Source organism: Carassius auratus, chromosome 22 (assembly GCF_003368295.1).
Source record: "Carassius auratus strain Wakin chromosome 22, ASM336829v1, whole genome shotgun sequence".
NCBI classification, from domain to species: Eukaryota; Metazoa; Chordata; class Actinopteri; order Cypriniformes; family Cyprinidae; genus Carassius; species Carassius auratus.
In genome coordinates this window covers 22428256-22451570 of record NC_039264.1, presented here as the reverse complement: position 1 = coordinate 22451570, position 23315 = coordinate 22428256, and the positions used below count along the sequence as shown (strand labels likewise).

Genomic DNA, 23315 nt, shown 5'->3' with positions numbered 1-23315 from the left:
ACTAGCATATATCTTATAACTTATCACGCCATTTTCATCTTCAAAATGTCAGGTTTTCTCATTTTCTCCTTTATAAATACATCCAAACAGCTACAAAAACATACTAAAATTATTAAAATTATTTTCTGTAGAGTTCATTATTGGCCAAAAAAAAAGGCCTCCTTGCTTTAGGAAAAATGGAAGGTGTAGTAATACTGAGTCATATGTGGCATATAGCCTGGCAAAAGTAAATAATCCAGAAGGGATCGGCTGTTCATTTTTAAAATGCACAGAGCTGGAGGCCCAGAGAGACAATGCTACACTTCTTTCAGCTCAGGGGTCAGTGAAGTCTGGCTCCCGGCCATCCCAACCACCGGCTGGACGGGTTTATATATTTATCCTCGCTCACTGTTGCTGCTGTTCTCTGCGGCTCTGTGAGGAATTATAACAGGTAACACACATTGGACGGTTGTACACTTCATGAACAACACGCTGACTATTAATTCAGACACTATCTCAAGATGTAAGGCTAGTCAATAAATGTTAATGTAACTGTTAATACATTTGCAACTTTCTACCTTCAAATTGCAGCTAAGTCTAAGGAGACGTTTGGCTCCTGTTGAGGTCAGAAGATCCACAAGAGACATCTGGACTGAGCTGCAGTGGCTCAGGCCTGAAAAATACAGTGTCTGTTAACCTGCCAAGGTTAGGCTTGAGAGAGGAGACATATTGAGTATTTAAAGATCCAAAAAGTTAATGTTGGAGTGAATATGAAAGACAAGAACCATAGGGGTTTCTTAGCTATACCAGACATTAAATCTGACAACATCTCTTTGGGTCCATCTGGGTATGTCGTGAAAGGTTAAATGATTTATAAATAAAGAAACTGTAAATATATGTTTTCATAATAATAATAATAATGATTATTATTATTTTACATAAAAAATAATAATACAAATAAATTATATCATAGATGATCTCCATATTACAGTAGTAGTAAAAAAAAAAGTATTTTCCCCACATGTACGTAATGTGTGATATACTGACTCCTCCTGGACATTCAAAGTATAACACCTCAAATGCCCTTTGACTCGATCCTGAAAACTACTTTGACGGAAGTTTTATATTGTTTTATTTTTAAGGAGTTATTTCTCAAAAGTTCTGCGGCCAGACTATCAAAACATATATTTTTTACAATTTTAAATACAATTAAAAATTCAACAGCATTTATTCCTGAGAATATACATGGACAGTCGTTGAAATATGTTCATATATTTTCAAATATTTATGATGGAATAATGTGCAATAATAAGATGCATAGTGTGAAAGTTACGATTTTAAAAATCAAAACATTTGGTTAAAAAATACTATTTAAAAAATATACTTCACAGTAAATATAGGCCAATATATAGGCCAGTTAGTAGTGGAGCACGTGCTCTACTGTCTTTATCGTTTGCGTATTTCGTTGAGTTGAGCTTTATTTTTCTGAATATCATTACTCGTTATTTTTTTTAAGTGAGAAAAAAAAAAAAACCTCAGGTTCTACCGAGATTTGAACTCGGATCGCTGGATTCAAAGTCCAGAGTGCTAACCATTACACCATAGAACCACGTGCATTAAAGCTCGTGTGACGCTTTAATATTTCAAAATATACAGAATGGCTTGAACCTATACAATCTTTTAACATATAAAATATAGCTACGCAACAGATAACTTACATACACCCAAAACCTTATATGTTATTGAGAAAACGTTTTATCGTGTCTTCTCAACTTCGAATAACAATGCATGTTGATTTTTCATTCAACAAGTACACAATCTATCAATCTGCCTTACTATTAAAATGAATAAACTACGTTAAAATGATTATAGCGCGTACTATTAAAAGCAATAAACTACGTTAAAATGATTATATCGCGCTAAAACAACGACATCAACAAAAGCCCGTGGAATCCGCGAGGCAAAGCAAATGTTATCAAACTTCACAGCTCATATATCGTATCAAGTGCTCAAGATGAAGACACACCAACCGTGAAAATCTGTGTAAAACACAAAGCAAAACGTAAGGATCGCAATTACGTCCACTGTCAACATGTTCATCACACTATAACGCCTCGTCCATGAATTTATTATTAGTAATCTGACGCACGCCATCAATTCTGCAATACTGCTGTTGAACTGAAGGGGGCAGTCTGAGCTCGAAACACATTTGGTATGTATTATCATTATTTACAGTGATTGAAGTCATTATTAAAGAAAATGAGGATATTTGCGATGATTGCGACAATGATGAGACAAATTAGGCTTTTTTTAAAATCAGTATTAGAACAAATAAACAAACGAAAAGCTTAATATTTAAGCATAGCATCTTTAGCATCTTTACTTAAAATAGAGTCTAGACCAATGTAATTAAGACAGTTTTAGGAAAATGTCATCACAGTTGGCTTCATTAAAATGTCAGAAATACAATAGCAATAAAAAAAAAATGTTTTTCTATTTTTAATATGACAATAGATATGAACTGACAGGCAGCCAAGAGCATAATTGATTCACATCTATGATTATGGTGTCATACCTCTGTATATGCAAATACATTGTGTTGGTTCCAGGTTGAAGCATCGTTTTTGTCGTTATTAATCTTTTAAATTATACTTTGAATAATTAGTGAGGTGGAGTTTCTGGTTCCTGTGTTTTGAAGTTCGATATTCTGTGAAGGGTGCAAATGTGCTTGAATGACAGTATGTGTGTGTGTGTGTGGATGCTGATGTGGGTCATTAACCCTTCTCTGCCCCCTGGGGAAAGCAGGAAAGAGGAGGAGGGATGGATGGATGGGGGGGAGAGCTGGAGGATGGGAGGGGGGTTCCCAGGGGAGGAGAATCCAATAAATCAGCCTGCTGTCTCCTTGCTGACATGGGGCTTGTCTGTGAGGGGGGTGTTTGTGTGTATGTGTGTGTGTAGAGGAGATCACAACAACAGCATAGTCTTGTCTGGCTGTCAGTCACCTCTATACTGGCCAGGGAACATGCTCACACGCCTCCCGCAGACCCTCATTACCATTCATCCATTAGTTTTTCTCTGCTCAGTTCTGGCAGGCTGAATACTTACGTCTCCTTTTCTGTCTTTAGTCTTTCAGATGTCGAGTTTTTCCCAAAGTGGAGTTTGCATCATTGATATTAAGTGTTTTCTTAGCAAGGTCACATTTTTTTAAGTGCATGTATTGCGACAATTGCTTAAGCAGGTAGTCAAGTAGACTTCTACAAGTGTCACACCAAGAGCGGAGTACCCACACAAATGCAAACAAATGATCTCTTCGCCACTGAATAAGTGACCATTTCTGCTCTAAATATAGACCTGTAATTGGAGAATGTGAAGACACCGCTGTCAGCTTGATATCTGTGTGCAGGTATGTTTGCATAAAAGAAAAATTTGTGCGGTATTTCAATGTGCGGAAATGCTAATGAGGTTTGAAAGCTACAGCGGAGCGGATTTTCATATATATATGAAGAGTTCCAATGCAAAAGCTTCAAAAAGCCATCCTGAGATAACGATACTGAGTGAAAACTCTCCACACATAGTATATGTTCATCAAGTACTTTCACTTCAAATGTTCAAATGCACTAAATCCCAGCCTCAACCCATTCAGAAGGACCAGTACTCACATAGAAACTATATACTAGTAGTCAGAAATAAATGCTAATTTTTAAGAAAAACGTCAGACGTACTTATAGGCTTTGACATCTGAACTCTTTATATATATATATATATATATATATATATATATATATATATATATATATATATATATATATATATATACATTATAAGAAATATCTAAATTAAAAGTAAAAAAATAATAATGGTGATTGAATTGTCCATTCATAATGAAAAGGCCTTTTAAAATACAATAAATTATAAAACAGGACATATTGTCATAAAGAGGACCCTTGAAGAAACTTGTGACTCTCAAGATGGGTCTTAAAATATCAGATAATTCACTTTTTTTGACCAGGGTAATTCAGGTTGTAAAATGTCAGGTGGTGCAACTCCCCAGAAACTCAATATTCATTTATTATCATTACAAAATACATAAAAAATGAATAAGATATTTATTTAAAATAATGAGTGAGATATTTACACACACACACACATAAATATATATAAAAGACAAAACTTTTAACTTGATAGTTACACCACATGACATTTTTAGAGTCATTCGGTAAATTTTTTTAATAGAATTTTCAAAAGCACAAATTATTATCTATTTTTTTCCCTTATTTATCACTGATGATGGATTTGTGATGAACTATCTCTTTAAATACTCACCCTACTGCCAGCTCTGAAAGCTAAAAGCACACAAAGCAAGTAACATGTTGGTCTCCTCTGTTCAGCTTTCAGAAAGCTCATATCGGTGTTGGTGCAATATTGTGTGGGCTGCATGTGAAAGTGAATTACAGGGGAAGATCATTGATCAAGTTTGTTACTTGCGAGGGACGGCTGTGGAATAAATAATGTCAAACATTGTAGGGGATAAAAATGGTTCAGTTTTCTTGGCTCCACTGGAAAGCTCCTCTCGTCTGATCTGAAAAATGGAGATATTGACCATTGCTTGTAAAACTTGTGTGAAATCTGAGCTTTAAAATACTCTTTTTCTGTCTCCCCACACACACACAAACACAGACCAAACATCATACATCAGACATCCTGCAGCATGACTCTAATATGGTTTCCAATACATATGGACTGCAGAGGCCAGGAGACCTGCTCTGTGTATTAAAATTCATGGGAAAAATGGCAATAATGACCCTCCCCCTTCCAGTCCCCATACATCCTCGAAATCTGTATCTTTCTTTTAAGCAGATCCCTCTACACTCCTCCTTCCCTCTATTTTCTCTCCTCCTCCGCATCCTTCCTTTCTGTTTTTTTAGCCGCACTGCTGCCATGTAGTGATTTCTACAGTGGGAAAATTGCTTTTTCAATATCTGCCTCTCTAATTATGAGCCCAACTAAAGGGGTCACGCCACTGGAATACTAATAAATGTCTCCTGTGGTTTTTGCACACCGAAAGAGAATTTTCGTATTATATTATTTATGGTGGAAAATCCCTGTCGTTCATATTGTTTTGTCAAAAAAAGCAAATTTGAACAATTCATCCAAGATATTCCTCAGCGATAATGCCTTTGTAAGCTTATTAAGCTGTATTCCCTGACCCAGAGCAACACACACACACACACACACACACACAAGATATTTGATTTAGGTCACACACTGGTTCTTATTGCCCCCCAGAGCATGTTATCTTTATAGCAAAGCTGTTTTTCATGTGCCTTCAAGATCAAAGATAAAAAAAAAAATGAATGCTGGGCTGACAGTCTCAGGAATCTTCCAAATCAAGATATTTCATAAACAGATGGAGAGACTGGTGGCCTAAACAAAAAGTGATTTACATAGGAAACAGGCCCCCGTTTTAAACCACTAGCCATGGGATTTGATTGTGGGTGCCCTGAAACAATGCAAAGCGATTTAAAGTAATAAAAAAAGAGAAGAGAGAGAGAGAGAGAGAGAGAGAGAGAGAGAGAGAGAGAGAGAGAGAGAGAGAGAGAGAGAAGCTACTTTACATCACAATAGGAATTTGAATTCGTCTCCACCGCGTGCACTGAAAGGGTTAAATGGTTTCTCCGTCGCTCTGAGAGCTTGACTGACGTTTGGGGTTCTATAATTGTGACGCGCGCCAATCAGCGAGCGGTCAGCGCACCCCACGTGGGGTGCTCTCGACGCTGATTGGCTAAAGCAGCCAGTGTTGATTGTGGCTGGGTCAAACCCCACGTGGAGATTTCATTCAATCATTTTACAGTTAGCTGCACCCTTATTTTTCAATCGAAATCCTTTGCATAAAATAAGACAATGTGATGGGAACGTGTGAATAGCATAGAGAGACGAGGTGCTATATTTAAACTGCATCACAAAATATAAATTTTTTTACATTTTGTGCAGAGTAGATTGTATTAGACTTATTCATTTGGATCATTATAGCTAAAACATTATTTATTTTCTTGGACTTTTGCACATGACGTCCTCGATGCTTGATTTTTTTTTTTTTTTTTTTTTAAATTGTGATCCTGGACCAACTTTCTGAAACTGAGATTTATACATAATAAATGTATAATTTATATAATTTATAATAAACAAATAAGCTTTTCATTGTTGGGAATGGACAATAGTTGGCCAAGATAAACTATTTAAAGTTCTGGAATATGAGGGTACAAAAAAAAAATAATAATAATTATAATAATAAATCACAATACTGAGAAAAATCGCCTTCAAAGTTGTCCAAACAAAGTTCTTAGCTATGTATATTAGTAATCAAAAATTTAGTTTTGATATATTTAGAGTAGAGAATTTACAAAACATTTTATGGAATATGATCTTTACTTTGTATCCTAATGATTTTTGGCATAAGAAAAATCAATAATTTTGACCCATACCATGTATTTTTGGCTATTGCTACAAATTTACCCCAGCGTCTTAAGACTGCTTTTGTGTTCCAGTGTCACAATTGTTCTACTTAAAATACATTAAAAACAGTAAACATTTTACTTTCAAATTTGAAATGGCTTAAAGTCAAATTGTATAAATTCCTCAGTATAACGTTTAACTGTTGGCATAAGCAGTTTGTAACCTTTTTATTTCTTCACAAGGGGCATCGAAACAAGCAGTTCCTCTAATTCTATTAATATTTAAAAAACTTTTGTTAGCGTGTGGAGTAGCCTAACCAAGATTCAGGTAGCCATTTTGTTCTCATGTGACAACAAATCCTATAGCATGACTGTGTAAAAAAAATAAAAAATCACATATTACAGACTTTAATATGAACAGTTTATTCATTTTAAAAGGGTACCCACAAAATATCTTCATTTTAATATTGTTTAGGTTGTGTAGCCCTATACACTCCATGTATTGTAGTGCCTTTTCTTGATAGTCACACGACTTGAAACCATCAAACACACTGTATTTCCATGTTTCCTCCTTTTAATTATCCCAAAGGCATCCTTATTTGTCACTGACCCACATACATAAACAAATACAGCACTGAGCAGATCAGTCCATGTGTCTTATGGGTTGAAATGAGTGTAACTTGAGAATTTAACTCTTTGCTTCTGGTTACCACAGGCCAAACCCCTTATCTTTTTTGCACATGGGCGGCATGCGTTTTTCTTGAAGAAAACAACTCGCATGTCCCATTGAAAATCAGCTGAGGATCCGAAAGCAAGGAGCGGATGAGGAGAGAGAGAGAGAAGCAAACAAAAGAAGCTGCTGCGTTGAGTGTCGCGTCTTGGGAGCACGAGAGCTGGCCATCCACTTGGTTTCTTTATTATTTTCACCAGTAAAGCACCTCAAGGGCGGGGGAGCTCTGAAGGCCGAACGCGTGCATTCGATATTTGGAGGTGCGTCGTAGCGAGGGACTCGACACCGGACTGAGCGCATCTTATATCGCGCGATAAAGCAGAACAAAGGGAGTCTTGAGCGAGGAATGCGCGAGCCGAGCCTGGCGCCGCTGAAACAGGGCCAAATGTTCTTCTGAGTCCCACAGAACGGCGCAAACTCTTCTGAAACAACATTTGAGGCTACACCGAGACAGAAGACCCTCGAACCGCAACAAACCCGTTGTTCACCATGTTTCCCCAGAATCGACCCCAGGTAAGTCACCTCACTACGTAAAATGACCGTCTGCTTGATGCGCAATGCGCTTCTGTACGTTTCATATATAGGCTAAAACAAAGTCTGTTTGTACCCTTTGTCTCATTATTTAGGTTGAATGTTGACATGGATTGTGAAACTGTTGTTGGCCGAGTAGTGCTACTCATCAGGGCATGATTAGATCAAATCAAGCCACCCTTAAATGTGCTTTTAAAAAGGTGGTGACCAATGCAATCAGTTTAAATAATGTGCTTAAAGGATGCTATTTCCTCTTTTATGGTACTGTTAGTGTAGCCCATTTCATGTTGTAGGCAGATCTCTGTATTTCGGCTGCTGGACTATGAGTTACAAGAGTGCCACTCTTTTCACCTTTCATACATTTAGGTTTTATTACTTTTTGGATTTCAGTACTGCATTAACCTCCAGTGTGACCATCTTTGATGCAGCTCTATAAGACCTGTATTTTTTTCTTTATGCTAGAAGTAAAAACAGATTCTTTATATACTGTTTTTGTTTGTTGTTTTTAGCATAAGTCATGCAACATATCTTAAAGAAAGCTAGGTGGGAATTTTAGTATTAGTGCTATATCAGCTAGGTCAATAAATCCGCCAATGTTTGTACATTTTGAAGTTAATCGGTCAATAATTGCATTGCTTGGTCGATTAATATGTACGTTAGCTGTGCTAGAATAGATATAGAATAGAGCAGGTATAGGATAAAAAAGTCCTGTATAGTGCACAATGTGTTATGTAGCAAATATCGGGGACACAATATTTGGTTTAGTGTACATCTCAATTGCTGTAATTAAAATGTAAGCTTTATATCACAGATATATCGGGCAGGATTCTGGTCACCTTGCTCTTTGGTTATCGTATTTGCTGTTGAAAAACCTATATTGGTCAACTGCTATTTAATAAGTGTCAGTTACCATTGAAAACACTGGACTGATTGAATCAAGCTATGTGTTAAAATCCTTCCTGAGGTTTCCCTACAGTCGCTATACGCCCCTCCCCCAGTACCCCAACCTTCCCTAAGAATGCTTTGACATTCATTTCCTAAGGGATGGAAATTAGATTCCACTGGGGTGTGCAATTTCGTGATCTGAAAGAGATGTGCGGTACATAGGTGAAGTGTTTTGGTTTTCCACCCCTTTTAGTTGTTGCTCTGCAGTGACCAGGTTGCTCGTTTTTTTTTTTATTTCTCTTTAGAATGATCGATTGGTCCAACCTGTTTTTCCAGGGCACCCAGTTAGTTCTGAATACGACCTCTTTCCACTCACCTTGAACAGTCCGAAACATGAAGAGGTGGTTGGGATGTGATACAGCTATGTTTCATCATCTTAATAAGAGATCTTCTTCAGTCCAAATCATAGCTTTACAGTTTTAGATATAACCTGTAAGTATCCATATAAAAAATCTGAAGAGAGATTGATTAACTATGGCACAGATATTTAATTTAGTCAATTATAAGTGAGTATATCTTGATGAAATTGGAATAAGACCATATGCGTTAAATAAAGAGGTTGAAACACAGACCGTACCAACCCACTCATTCCTCAGTGTGTGAACAAGGTTAATTCATCCGAAAATTATCATCTTGATTAAAACAAGCAATTTAATACAAAACTTTTTGTTTGATGTAGGCATGGCATCAGTCAAAAATCTCTCTTCATTTCCCCTCTTAACCAAGACAATCATTTTCATGCTAATTAGTCAGTCCATCCGTTTGTTTGCTTTCAAAGTGCTTTTAACACTGAATGGGAGAGTAAGTGGTTGTTGTACACCGTTTAACTGTAGGCTAATAGAGAGAGTCATATCTATATTTTATGGGGTTAAACAAAGTTTTTGTATTCGGATAAAAGAGAGAAAATTGGATTGTTTACATATGAGGCTATATAAGACTCATTTTACATTGTCATACAAGTGGAAAATCTTAATCGGCACGTTGAAACAGTTGTCAGTTCCTACAAATTGCCTGCTGACACCTGCTGATTGGTTCTAATTCTGGCTTCTGGAGGGATCTGCTCTAGCTAAGACGTCTCCAGCAGAGGAGCACCACTATCCTTGCTATGCAAGGTATTTCTCGGTATTCCTCCCTGACACTGTATCCATTTCCTCCAGCCTTCTGTATCCAGAGAAATCCAAGTGAAATCAGGGTATGGCCCATTCCGGCCATTGCACATGCTTTGGCACCATCATCCAAGTCACCCTCGGTTTGCAAAAGTCATTGGGAGAAAGCATGGAATTCCTTGAAACCGAGAGAACAAACAGGCTGCGGGTTACCTCATAAAGGAAGCACCTAGAGCAATTACCACAGCTGACAAGCCAACGTTGCAGCGCCGCTAATGTATCCTGACAGCAGGGAAATTTGAATAACGAGCTTGCAGAGAGGGTAGAGAAAAGATGTGATGTTAATGAAACAGGTGCCTGGCACCGTCCTACACCCCACATCCCCTCCCCCATCTAAGTAAGGATTACTGGGGCATTCCTTAAAGCTTCATGCTACCGTAGAGTACGGAATCAATGAAACGAGGCCGTGCCTAGGTCAGATTCCCGGGGAGGTTCTTTAAAATGCAAATGCCTGCCGGTTGTTGACACTGTAGTTGAAAGATTTCATATTCAGTGCCGGAACTTCAAATGTTGCTGTGAAAAGCATCGCCTGGTTTCTTGGATTTGTGTGTACACCTAAAAAGAGGTTCTTCTTCAAATGGTTCAAAGATACAGAAAGTCCATTCCAATTATTTTTAGCCTCAGTCCTTCTCCACCCTGTTGCCTAGGGTGGATGTTTATGTGAAAGCTTTATTTTTTACAGAAAAACATGATATAATTAGCAGGCTTGCTGGTTCTCAGAGGCTTCACTTGGTGAGGCTCCTATGAAAAGACACCTAAAGAGAATATACTACTGTTTTTAAGGCAAAGTTATAATTTAAACAATGAACTCAGTTGAAGAGTTTGGAGAATCCCAATTTGGGCTCCGTAGCTATTCTCTGGGAATGAAAACGTCAAGCGTGTGGTCAGTTTTTTTTCCAAGAGATTTGTGTGTGAAAGCAGAAACGGCTTTATTAAAGGTTAGGCCACCATGTTGACAGGTTTTGGGATGTTGGTCATTATGGCCGTCCACAGCATTTCACAGGCTGTGTAGCAATCCTCGGATACAGGCCATGTGGGAATCTTGAAGGGCCCCTCAGCCAGACCTCTGACAGAAAGAATGAAGCTGTGGCTTGGACAGCTCAGTGGACATAGGCACAGTAGTGTTTAGCAGCTGCTTCTTCGTTTAGCATCTTTGTAAGTGAGTGAGTGAGTGAGTGAGTGGGCATGGGAATTTGGGAGATCATTATGGTTTGATGCAAAAAAACGTGTAATTAAAGGAGAAAAAATGAACAAAGAGGGTGTAATGTGCGCACATCCCAAAATTTTGGGCAGGTGCTCACAACATTTCAACCTTTTGCATGCCGAAGACCTTAGGGTCAAAACGGTGCAATTTTAATACATTTTTTTGAGAGCAGTAGTGGCAGTGTGCCGATTTTTGTGTGACTGAAGGAAATGAAAACATTGCATGCACACTCACACCTTCCAAGACGCATTGTGAGTGTGGTAAACAAACGGACTTGGACATGCCTATAATCTATAGACTGGGCTTTTCATAGTATCTAGACAGCACAAGCTATAATTTCCAGCAGACTCCAACTTTATCAAGACCTGTCCCTCACTAGAGGTCATGTGAGAACTTCTTTGCGATTCTTCACTCGTCCAAAAAGGAGAGAATTTTGCCATGATTGTCATTACTGCCTCAAGCTGCCTTTTCATTTGTGACCCATGTGCATGACATAATATAAGATTTAATCAGTTCATTCAACTTAGGTTTTCAGAGTTTTGCCATTACTCAGATTACTAAGTCTGTGACTCTCACTAAGACAAGAGTGGCTCGCAATGCCCTGCCAGGTCCATGCCAGGTTAAACCCTTGTTGTGAAACTGTCGAGGTCAATTAGACCATTTATTGCGAAAACCATCAAGGAAAGTTGCACAGAGGATTTACAAGCTGATTTAGCCTGAGAAGCAGGTTACAAGAAAACTGAAAATGGCTGCCATATTGAGACCAGACACATAGAAAGAACCACAATAATGGCCTCTCAGAGGTGGTGACACTCTGTGGTTTCGGAAACCTGAATGTCTAATTAATGAACATTTGAGTCTCCAAGAAGCTCCATGAGACTCGCTCTTTGGTCTCAGCCTTTCAGTGAAGGCCTGCTCTCTTTGTTGTTCCTTTTTTCTTTCTTCCGGAAGTCTCTTTGCACCTGTACACAAAATTCAATAACAAGAGGTGAATATCAGAGTGAGAGGCTGGGTGGGGTAGAGCGAGAGGAGATAAAGAGGATGAAGGGAATATAGCCAAGTGTCATTCCCCCTTCCTCCCGCCTCCCCTCGTCAAATGGCCTTCCTCCTCTTGTCCTCCAAACTCTTTTCTTTAACCTGTGAGGAGTAATTGTAGTGTGTGTGTGTGCTCCCTGCTTTGCCAGAGTTGTGAGTGCCCAGGGATCTGGACCGCAGATTGAAATGCAGGGCTGGAGAGAGGAGCTCGTTAGAGTCTCTAACAATGCGCTGTGTCTCCTATGAGCCGAAGGCCGAGAGGCTCCATTCTCCCTGTGTAGTTAGGTCTAACCGCCCCCCGCCTTTAAACTTCCTCCCAGGACTCCAAGCCTGGTGCCCCGACATAGTGTGACCCCTTTCACCCACAGACACTCCCCACCCCCTGTTTGATATTTGCAGCTACATCTGTCCCCATCCCTCCAAGACCAGTTTTAAGCCTAAACGGTCCATGTACTGTTGTCTTTCATTTTCTCAGTAACTCTTGGCCAAGTCAGTGCATTTACAGTGTTAATGCAGGTCACACATGCTCATAATTCCCTATGACATTTTGCCAACGGTTAGCCGCTAAAGTGCTTGGCAGTAAATGCGACTACCGTCAAAACCAAATGCTCCATGCTAATTGAAGTAATGGGGCTTTATGCACTTTCACATTTGATCAATCATGTCCCTTTTGGCGGTTTTCCCCTCTTTTAGCTCATTAGAAGAAGAGTTTCCCGTGAGAAGTGCGGGAACCCCTGTATGGTGCAGTCATGACATGAGCTCGAGCACCTTCGTCAGCAGAAATGCTTGAAGACGGATAGACGGATGGAAAGGCTCTACTGTACAGCACATAGGCTTTTGTCTGCCTGTCCGTCTGCATTACCCTGAGGCCAAGCTCCTAATTGCTGGAGCTGGCGCAATTCAGTTAGCTTGGTGGGGTCCCACCCTGATAGGGTCCTCTTTCTTGCACCCTTTTCTAATCCAGGCTTAATTTTGAACAAATGTCTTAATTCTAGCAGCAACCATGGTCCCCACCCCAATCCCCCATCCTCGGCACACCCACAACCAATGTGATATAGACACGCATCTGTCTGTAATGCTTTATCCCTTTACAATGGAGCCTATGTCATGGACAACCCCAACCCCCATCCCCTCTCATTCTTTCATTGCTTTCTCTCTCATTCTGGGGAGCTTGTCTTTCATCAGCGTCCTTCATTTCTGCCATGTGCATAGCACTCTCTATCATGGTCACAGACCTCTGTGCAATGAGTTCCTCAAATCATGTTCGCACTGAGTCTGATTTTTGAAGAATACATCATTCTCTGTTTTAAGGCAAGTTTCATTTTAAGTGTTGAAATGATTAACGGATCCAGGTCCATGCATTAGGCCCGACAATTGCTATAAATTTTCATCCATTCAAAAAAATTCAAATGCTAACTCTCCTTTATTTTCCCCACATAGGCACCTTTGCAACCACCCCCTGGGTCCTCTGCTTCAGCCGCTGCAGCCGCAGCTGCGGCCGCTGCAGCATCGGGGTCGACCCAACCTCTGAAACTCACTTACTCCGAGACCCTGGACCGCATAAAGGAGGAATTCCAGTTCCTGCAGACACAGTATCACAGGTACAACCCCCTTTCTAATACATATATGCACTCTAAGATGTCTAATGTCAGTATTATCAAGAATCATTATTCCCAATCCTGTGATTGTCAACCTATGGTAGGGTGTCTTTGTAGAATTCCTGATGCAGTGCAATTGTTGGGCTATAAAAAAAGGTTAAGATGTCAGTGGTTAGGGTTTTCAGGTTGCTTTCTTGTGGTAACTAGTTTTGTGCTTTCCCAAAGATGTGTGTGTGAGCTCTAACCAGCCTCACCAAGATGACTGACTTCACCCCCAACAGCTAGCCATCTATCTGATCAACCTTCTACACAATGGGTGTCTAGTTCTGCACCTGGAGGGCCATTCTCTTGCAGAGTTTAGTTCTAACAGTTGTTAAATGCACCTGTACTGGTCTTCTAGATTAATAGAAACTTCTAGGGATGTTATTGCAAAAAGGTGGCCTTCCAGGAGCAGGATTGGACACCTCTATTCAACACCAGCTGGAATTTCTAACAAGTAGGGCATAGAATTTTGTTAGTATTCAACAGAAATCCCTTGCAGCAGCTTCTGAATGGGAAAGGCCCGACACATTCTCATAACATACACGTGCAGCTTTGATTCTGTGGGTATGCGTTTGATGTGTACTCTAAGGCTGAGGAATGTGGCCAGACCAGACGTGACCCGTGTGTGATTTCGGTAGGTTCTGGCGTTCTCTCCGGTATGGTAGTCCATGCCCCTTCTGCACAATCTTACACCCCTCCTTATTACTGGCAAGCCTTCACACGGCTGCAGCTTTGATCCCTCATGCCGGATTTGGCAAATCCTCCCAGTCCCCACATTCCTATTGTAGGGTCTCTTCTATTCCCACCTTCGGAGTTCAGTCAAATAAGCTAAACAATCCTCTGTATAAACACAGTTCAGCCCTGCTGATGGATGCTGGTTTTACGCTTGTATCTGCCTGGATAGTTATGGTTGAATTTATTCAAAATCTTTCCCAGAAGCCAACAGCAAAGTGGTTACTTCATGCACCTTTCTAGATTAACTGAATGGATAATACGGCCCTCAACTGGACTCCCAGTCAGTTTTTAAGAGTTGTTCATCTGCTCTTGCTTTTTGCAGTTAGCTGTTGCTCAGATATCTAATGGATCTAGGTTTAGCCTGATGCAGAGGAACGAAGACCTGCACTTTTGTGATCTTATTTTTATCAAATTAGAGCAGGGGTCACTTAAGTTTAATACTTTACTCAAGACCTAATGAACTGTATTTGCATTTAGTAAAATAATTGGGAAGTCGTGGCCTAATGGTTAGAGCATCGGACTCCCAATCGAAGGGTTGTGAGTTCTAGTCTCGGGCTGGCCGGAATTGTGGGTGGGGGTAGTGCATGAACAGCTCTCTCTCCACCTTCAATACCATGACTTAGGTGCCCTTGAGCAAGGCATCGAACCCCCAACTGCTCCCCGGGTGCCGCAGCATAAATGGCTGCCCACTGCTCCAGGTGTGTGCTCACAGTGTGTGTGTGTGTGTGTGTGTGTGTGTGTGTGTGTGTGGTCACTGCACTGTGTGTGTGCATTTCGGATGGGTTAAATGCAGAGCTCAAATTCTGAGTATGGGTCACCATACTTGGCTGAATGTCACTTCACTTTCACTTTCACTTTTCATAATGTATGTTCCAGTCACCACAGTATGCAAATACTTCTTGCAAGTTATGCTTGTTAATCAATATGAATTTTCAATGTGATTTTGGCACTTTATTACTTCCGTTCTTTTCCATTATGTTTCATTTTTCCCATCTAGAGTGACAAAACAAAGAGCAGAAGATGTGCATTAGGTGTGCAATTGATGCTTTTGTTTCCTTCTCATGCTGCCACAGAGAGTGATGGGAAATGTAGATTAGATGTGCAAGCCTGACGCCTCATAATTCGGCTAAAACAGTGGGATTTTCTGGCAAGTCTTATTGCGTCTTTCATCATTGGTGCACAAACTGTCTGAATACTACAGCGTAGTCAAGCTTGACAAGTATTATGATCAATACCACTTAGCTTTTGCCCCGAAGTTCTAATTGATGTGCCCCCTAAATCAACTTATGGGCTTGAAGAAAATCCAGTTTTCCCAATTATAATTATTATAGCCAGTATTGCTAATGTATGCTTATCTTGTAAATACCATATTTCCAACACGACAAAGCAGCATTGTAATTTGAATGTCAAACATTGTGAGTTCAAGTCAATGGGTGATTTTACAGTTTGACTTAAATTTCTTGAAAGCACTGTAATTAGCCCCTGAATGGCACTTTGTGAGGCATTACAATGTGAAGTCTGAAATCTCAGACCTTCTTTAGGTCAGGCAACAAGATTAGCAGAGGCCTTCCCATGGTGTTCAGCTACGGGATTTCCCATAAGAATTCTCCTTCCATGGAGCTGGTCCTGCTCCAGGTAGAATGTGGAAAGCACACACGGGTCACGCCAGGCAGTCACAGACAGCTCTTTGCTATATGTGGCATGGCTTAGTTTTTAATTCTAGTCCTCGTAATTTGTGTCTGCAGGCTGATTGGTGTTGGATTAAAGGGCAGGAAAGAGTCAGAGCTAAAGAGATTTGACAAGATGAGCCTGGGAGAGGTGTGTTTGTTTGTGGGCGCTGGTCTATGTGAGAAACACACTTAGGCCGAGGTCAGGTTACAGCGCAAGGTCCGGCAGGAAATGTGAACTGGGCAGGAACTGCATAACAAAGAGAGCTGCTCCATACGGTGCTACCATGCTGTGTTGCTTGCAGCGCTGCACATGTTTTGCGTATGTCTCTGCGTGTTCCTGATTGTGTGTTTAGGTTTGGGTGTTTTTTGGTGTAGAAGGCCTCTAATCAGCAGACAGGAGAGCTTTAGACCGGAGGTTCTCATTACAGTAGTTCTTGCTTTGCCCAGCCCTTTTTCCGAACACACAAGCTCACACACACCAGCTCACCTACCTTGCTAATGTGTTTCTCTGGGTTTGCAATGGCTCAGACATAAAGACAGCCAACCCACAGACAGCCACCCGCACTCAAAGAGCATTGCGCTGATACCCATGATATCTTCTCTGTGCCCAGACAGAGTGGATTTTTAGTGGATTCTAGGCATCTTTATGATGCAGTTTGTGGTTTAGGTCTGCTTTGCTGGATACATCTGTATGTGTGTGGCCTGGCATTCCCCCTTCTAGCACGTGTGTATTTAAGTGCATGTGTTTGTGGTGGGTAGTTTGGTTCGGAATTGCGCTTTAATGTCGGTGTGTGCCTGACAAGAGTTTTTCATCAGAGATTTTTATTGTATATTTGCATCGACAGTGCTGTTTTAGTTTCTGCCATGTGGAATAATGTGGGCATGGCCTTGTTTTATGTCATTACGGTTTGCCACCTTAACGTATGGCTAGGTAAACTTGTGCATGCATTGTGCAATTGTTCAGGTAACTAGCTATAAACATGCTAACCATTACATGCCATTGTTTTTAAGTTGATTAACAGTTAAGCAGTCTTGGACCTTAGTCTGTATTTCTTTTCTGACAGGAATGATGATGAGGTTGTGAAAAAGACTTACAGTGGCTTCAGTAGATTGTAGGGCTGCACGATTAACCAAAATTCAATCACAAAGGCAATAAATCACAATTTGCTGCGATTGTAATGCGTATCTTTCAGTGAAGTACGGTTCTGTGATCCGCAGTAAATCTCTGTCCGAAAGGCCAGAGGGCGCTCTTGTGCTGAAACTCCACATATGCCTCGCAGAAGGAACCCAGGAAATGCCTATGGTGGTTGCTGAATAAACAGAAGATTTAACTGCTTTAATTAATTCAACATGACTGATAAACACACAACTATGACAATATGTGGTTTATCAGAGTTTGTAGTACTATAATTTTTATAATGTAAAGTATATAATAATGCAATACTAATCAACATTGCCTTTTTCACTGCTTGGAATAGTATGAAATATGTTGCGTGCCTTATTCTTTGTAGGATTTACTTCAAACACTCGATGTAATTAAGTGAGTTTGGAGTAAAAACTTTATTAAATGTGGTATTTTCACGTTCTTTCAGATGGAGCAGCATTTACTACACAGAGCTGTAGTTCACTGACGAGTTACGCAAACAGCCTTCTTATTCGCAGAATGATTTCTTTGATTATTTAATCACGCAATTAAAACATCTGCGATTTATGAACACGATTTTATGTAGCTTGTCAGTGAACTATTGTTCTGTGTAGTAAATGCTGCACCATCTGAAAGCACATGCTGGATCTTTACTAATAATCATAGAACCGTCTTTTCAGAAAAAAAATATGCGCGTGACAATAACATTAGATTAATCGTGCAGCCCTAGTGGATTGTACTTTTGTTTAACAACATAGCGATTGTTCAGCTGATGAAACGTCTTTCTGAAAAACTTTCAGTAAACAAATGTAGACAAAAAAATGACCTGATTTAGGAATCAGTACGTGTCTGTGACATTTGTTGACCTATAGAAAAATGACCATTGGCGCCCCCTGTGGCAATGCTGAGAATGCAACATGTAATTATGTTGCTTTATAAATATGTAATTTCTGAACGTATGAAATGCACTAGCATAGAGCACATTTCAAGCTTCAAAGAGTGTAAGAGTTTGCGTGTGCCAAAGATGCAAATTTGCCGCAAACGCAAAACCTTCATCAATTCTTTCTCTGGCAGTAATGGGGTTTAATTTAGCTCTGAACTGGACTATTTCACTAACTAATCACTATGCGTGCGTGCGTTTTAAGCAGAGATGAAAAAGCACTACGAGAATACAGAAGACACAAGGGCTTTTACTAATGAGGCACAGGCATGGCAAATGAAGATGAGATCTGTGGAAGTGTCCTCACTTTCTCTAATTGGACTGATACTCCTCACCGTCAGGCTGAACATTTGCTTTTTCACTCAAATTTCTCATTCAGGCGCTTCGCTTTGAGTCTTCGTTATGAATTCACTCTGTTGTGGTGTGTGAGATGATTAAAAAGTGCAGTTAGCCTGTGTGTACATATTGAAGTAATGGTGATTTGCTTGCAATGGTGGATTGCTGTGATGCAGGCAGCATGCAGATTTGCTGCTGTCAGGGAAAGAAAGAGACCTCTCTCTCTCTCTTTTCCCTATCTCCTTTTCTCATTGTATGGTTTTGAGGTTTAGTAATTAAGAGTGGGAATCTTTAGGTACATGCCAGTTTGGGTTAGTCACCTTACACACATTTAACCATTCAATGTTCAAACGTCATGATGCATGCTAAACGAGACTTGTGTTATAAAAAATGCACTTATAATTAAAGATGGGAACATTTTGACATCTATAACATTAAGATCAATAATACCAAGTTGCTACAAGGTTACTAAGGTTAAATGAAAATGGTCTTTAATTACTCACTCTCATGTCGTTCCAAACTTGCAAGACCTGTTCATCTTTGGAAAACAAATTAAGATATTTCTGATAAAATCCGAGAGCTTTCTGACCCTCCATAGACATCAACACAGCTACCACATTCAAGGCCTAGAAAGGTAGTAAGGACAAGGACACCATTAAAATAATCCATGTCACATCAGTGGTTCAACCAAAAGAAATTAAGTCATTATTTTTGTATTCTTTGTGCATAAAAAGTATTCTCGTAGTTTTAGAAAATTAAGGTTGAACCACTGATGACACATGGACTATTTTAATGATATCCTTACTATATTTCTAGGCCTTGAACACGGTAGCTGCATAAACAAAGGTCTTATGGGTTTGGAATTACATGAGGGTGAGTAATTAATGTTAGAAAGGTAATTTTTTGGGTTAACTAGGCTTATTCCTTTAGCATGGTAAATTATTTTAAGGGGTGGAACAACTAATGCTCAGTGATTGTTTGGACTTGCAGAAGCTTCCCGTTGCTGTTGTTTATTGCGTGTCGAGGTGTCGTGCCTGCATTTAACAGATTTGACCTTTTGAAGTGTAATTCCACATTAGCCTTGATTTACCTCTCTAAATACACGCCAGCATCGAGGAACGGTGAACTCCCTGTCCCCTTTTTCCAAGTAGGAGATGCAGCAGAATTTAAATGATGGTATTTATATCTCATAACCTATGTAAATAAAAGCCTGTAAATAGATCTAGCATCTTTATCCACTGAACCTGACAATATTCTGAGCTGTCACGCTGTTTTCTCCAACTTCCCCTACGATTTTGCTCAAGGGAGCGGTGTCTTCACCGCATCGCATAATTGAGGCCAACTCATTCAGGCGAGATGGGAAATAAATAAATAAATAAATAAGCGGAGACTGTCTCAGCGAAACGCGCACCGATAGATTTGTCAGTTCTCGGAAATCCTGCGATGGGGGTGACTTTTGCAGTGAGGCAATTCCTGTGTAATAAATTCTAGCAGGGGAATGAATTTAATCCTCCCCAGCTCCCTTTCTCACTTCCCGCACATACACCCCCCCCCCCTCTCCTCCATCCCCAGCCCATCATCCTCTGCACTCTTCCTCACTCGCGGTGATAAATGAGTCAATTATCGACGGTTGTGCGCAGTCAGTGAAGGAGAGCGGATGTGCCGTTATTACCTGTTGCGGCGCAGTAATGTTGCGGTATTAATCATATTCTAATTTTCCCAGGCCCTCCTGCGCGCTTGCATAAATCTGACGCCTGCAAACAAGTCAGTGTGTGTGTGTGAAGAGCTGAAATACAGCCAAGAGACGAGAGAGAGAGAGAGAGAGAGAGAGAGAGAGAGAGAGAGTGCTGTTTGATTGTAGTGGATTCAGTGTTGGTCTGTGGGGTATCTGTCTGTCTGTCTGTCTTTGTGTTTGTTTGTCTTTACATCTAATACATTTGTCTTTGTGCATCTATTTGTCTGTCTCTATCTGTTTATCATGTCTGTCGTGTCTCGTCTATCTGTCGTGTCCATCTATATTTTGATACATTATGTCCACATATCTTATAAATCTCTGTCCATCTGTTTGTCCTCTTGTCCTCTTGTCTTCATTTTCTGTCCTATTCATTATCTATCTATATAGTTGTTGGTTTGTCTCACAGTCTTTGCATCTATTTTTTGTTTCTCCGAGTGTCTGTTTTACTTCTATTCATCTGTCTTTGTTTGTCTTTCTGTGTGTCTTTGTCTCTTTGTTGTTGTTTTTTCGTACATCTTGTATGTGTTGGTTTGGGCCTCTAGCTGTCTTTCTATGATTTTGTCTTTACCTCTAACTTGTATTTGTCTCTTTATATATGTATCTGTGTCTTTCTGCCTGTCTTTTCAGTCTTTCTGTATGTCTCTTATATCATCTGTTTATCTGTCTCTCTTTCTGTCTTGTAAATCCTCTGTGTCTATATAAATCTTAGTGAATATCTATCTGTCAATCTGTCTCTTTCTGGCTTTCTTTCATTAATTTTCTATCTTCATTATCTGTCTGTCTTTATATCGATCTTGTCTTTCTATATGTCCTTGTCTGTTTTATTTTTTTGTCTTTTGTATTTCTGTCTCTATCTTGTGTCTCTGTGTTCCTGTCTGTCTTTACATCTAACTATTTAGATCTCGATCTGTCTGTCCACATCTTGTTTATATTTTCTGTCTGTGTCCACATCTTTTGTCTTTCTTTATTCAGTTTTTAAATCTCTGTATATTTGTCTTTTTCGGTCTCATTCGTCATCTTGTTTTACATCTACTGTATTTCTTGTCTCTCGGTTTGTGTTCCTATCTCTTTTCTGAGATGTGTCTTTTTATTTCTCTGTAATTGTCTGGTTTTTGTCTTTGTCATATATATCTGTTTGTCTCTAGGTCTTTGTATTTTTTCTATTTATTTATGTCTGTTCTTACATCACATTTTCGCGGTTTGCCAAAAAGGCAGCATGAATTGTATAGTGTTTATACACTGCCTCCTACAACTATTAAAGTCTCTTGAATCATTCACATCCACTTATCTTAGATTCAAAAAAGAAATAAAGAAATACAACTCAATACAGCATATCTGAGTGAATACCAAAACAGTGGAGCAGATTCGCTCTTTCAACCAATCCAACAAAACATATCTCTCTTTCTGTTTCTTCTGCAGTCTGAAGTTGGAGTGTGAAAAGCTGGCCACAGAGAAGACAGAAATACAGAGACATTATGTCATGGTAAGACAAACGCGCACACACACCCCAACTTAGTTTTGCATCAGATGCGACACACATCCAAACAGCAGACATCTTTCTTCAGCCCTCAATCAGAAGTCCTCGACTCATCTATGACGGAGAATGAGTTTTCAGAGCTGCTGCCATGTGTCTCAGTGCCCATGGCAGCTATGGGAGGCTGGCATGCCATTTGCTCTTGGCAGACGGCTTAACCCCTTTTCTCTGTCCGTTTTCTTTCTCTCCCTTTTCTTTTTTTTTTTTTTCTTCTTGGCTCATAATTTTTTCAGTGTGGGAGTCGCCTAGCAACACCGTGGGCTCTTGGCAGAGCTGGTGAATACAACAGGCAGCTGTCAGGACGGCTTCTTTTATTGCCAGGGTCTTTCTATCCCTCCGTCTCTGTTGTTTTTACCCTTTTCTTTTTACTTGATTCTCTCCATCTAATAAAATTACACTTTTTTTTTTTTTTTTTTTTATCCTCCGTACCAGAATTTATCCAGCTAGCTGAAAGGTTTTTTTTATTTTTTTACTAAAAAGTGAACTTTGTTCATTTATTGACAAGGAACAGACAAGTAGGAGTTTTTTGACCAAGCATTTGAACAACGAAAAGACAAAAAAGTCTTATAAAAAGCCATTTTTTGTGAAGAATAAACCAAAATGTATCAGTATTTACTCTTTTACAAAATAACCACATATGGGTTTAGGATGAGCTCTAAGCTAATTTCTGCAATTTGTGCAAGGTCTGCTCTTTTTAACAGTGTGATTACATTTACCATTGTTTGGCCAACATTTTTTTGCAACATATTTAAATAGGAATCCATGCAATCAGGAATTTCAGATGAGGGTAAAAGTTTCCTCATGCAGATTTCACAACAGGTTCAGGTTGGTCACACAAATTCGTCACAATGAAAGTGGAAACCTGTTTGGTTTAAGAATAACTTCGGTCATGTTTTGCTAAACTGTTGACTGTTAAAAAGGGTCTTTTTCTGTGCTCAAACAGAGGTACACGGGAGTTTTATTAATATAAATCCATGTATATCAGCGGATCTCTAATATATCTGCACATCAAGGATGTGATGGATGCCTGCTATCAAATGCTGCTGTGTGCTTCTGTGTGAACGCTCAACGTGAAGCGATGATCATTGCAGCCAATCACAGTCATATCTGTTGAGCACATGAACACAATGGCCAATCAGAGGTGTTTAAGAATCTGCTCGACAGCGTTCAAATTTTAGCGGGAAATGGACACTTTTTAAATTTCAGTTCCGACTGATACCGAAGTCGGTACTTTTGATGAAACTATGCAGAGTGACTCGATTTCCTAACCAATAATGACACTAATTAACATTAAAACAGCCAACTTGAATACTCCTCCTAGTATTTGTTAGTTTAATGATATCCTTTTCTCTTTTCAGTACTACGAAATGTCCTACGGCCTCAACATAGAGATGCACAAACAGGTAAGTTTGCTGGTTCCCTCTGCTGATATCTTTTGATTTAGCAGTTTTACACCAATTATACTGAAACAAGAATCAACAGTTGAGGTAAACGCATGTAAAGGGATCGTTCTGTAAAAAAAGAAAATTGTTGTCATTT

The 23315-nt window shown here is 39.6% G+C and overlaps 1 protein-coding gene and 1 non-coding gene across 9 annotated transcripts in view; one reads left to right on the top strand and one right to left on the bottom strand.

The window, feature by feature from the left end:
• Positions 1–1516: 1516 nt before the first annotated feature.
• trnaq-uug (transfer RNA glutamine (anticodon UUG)) lies at positions 1517–1588 on the bottom strand. Its single transcript has one exon. It is a non-coding gene; the product is annotated as a tRNA-Gln (tRNA).
• Positions 1589–6874: 5286 nt separating this feature from the next.
• The window catches only part of LOC113040029 (transducin-like enhancer protein 1), a 32401-nt gene continuing 15960 nt past the window's right edge, over positions 6875–23315 (top strand). For 5 of the 8 annotated variants that reach the window (XM_026198244.1, XM_026198243.1, XM_026198240.1 and 2 more), the window contains exons 1-4: positions 6876–7674; positions 13483–13643; positions 21662–21725; positions 23135–23179. In XM_026198244.1, the coding sequence (XP_026054029.1) occupies positions 7651–7674; positions 13483–13643; positions 21662–21725; positions 23135–23179 (294 nt within the window). In that variant the 5' untranslated portion in view covers positions 6876–7650. Of the gene's footprint in view, positions 7675–13482; positions 13644–21661; positions 21726–23134; positions 23180–23315 lie in introns of all 8 variants that reach the window. The other 3 variants (XM_026198241.1, XM_026198245.1, XM_026198238.1) reach the window with 1 other exon arrangement.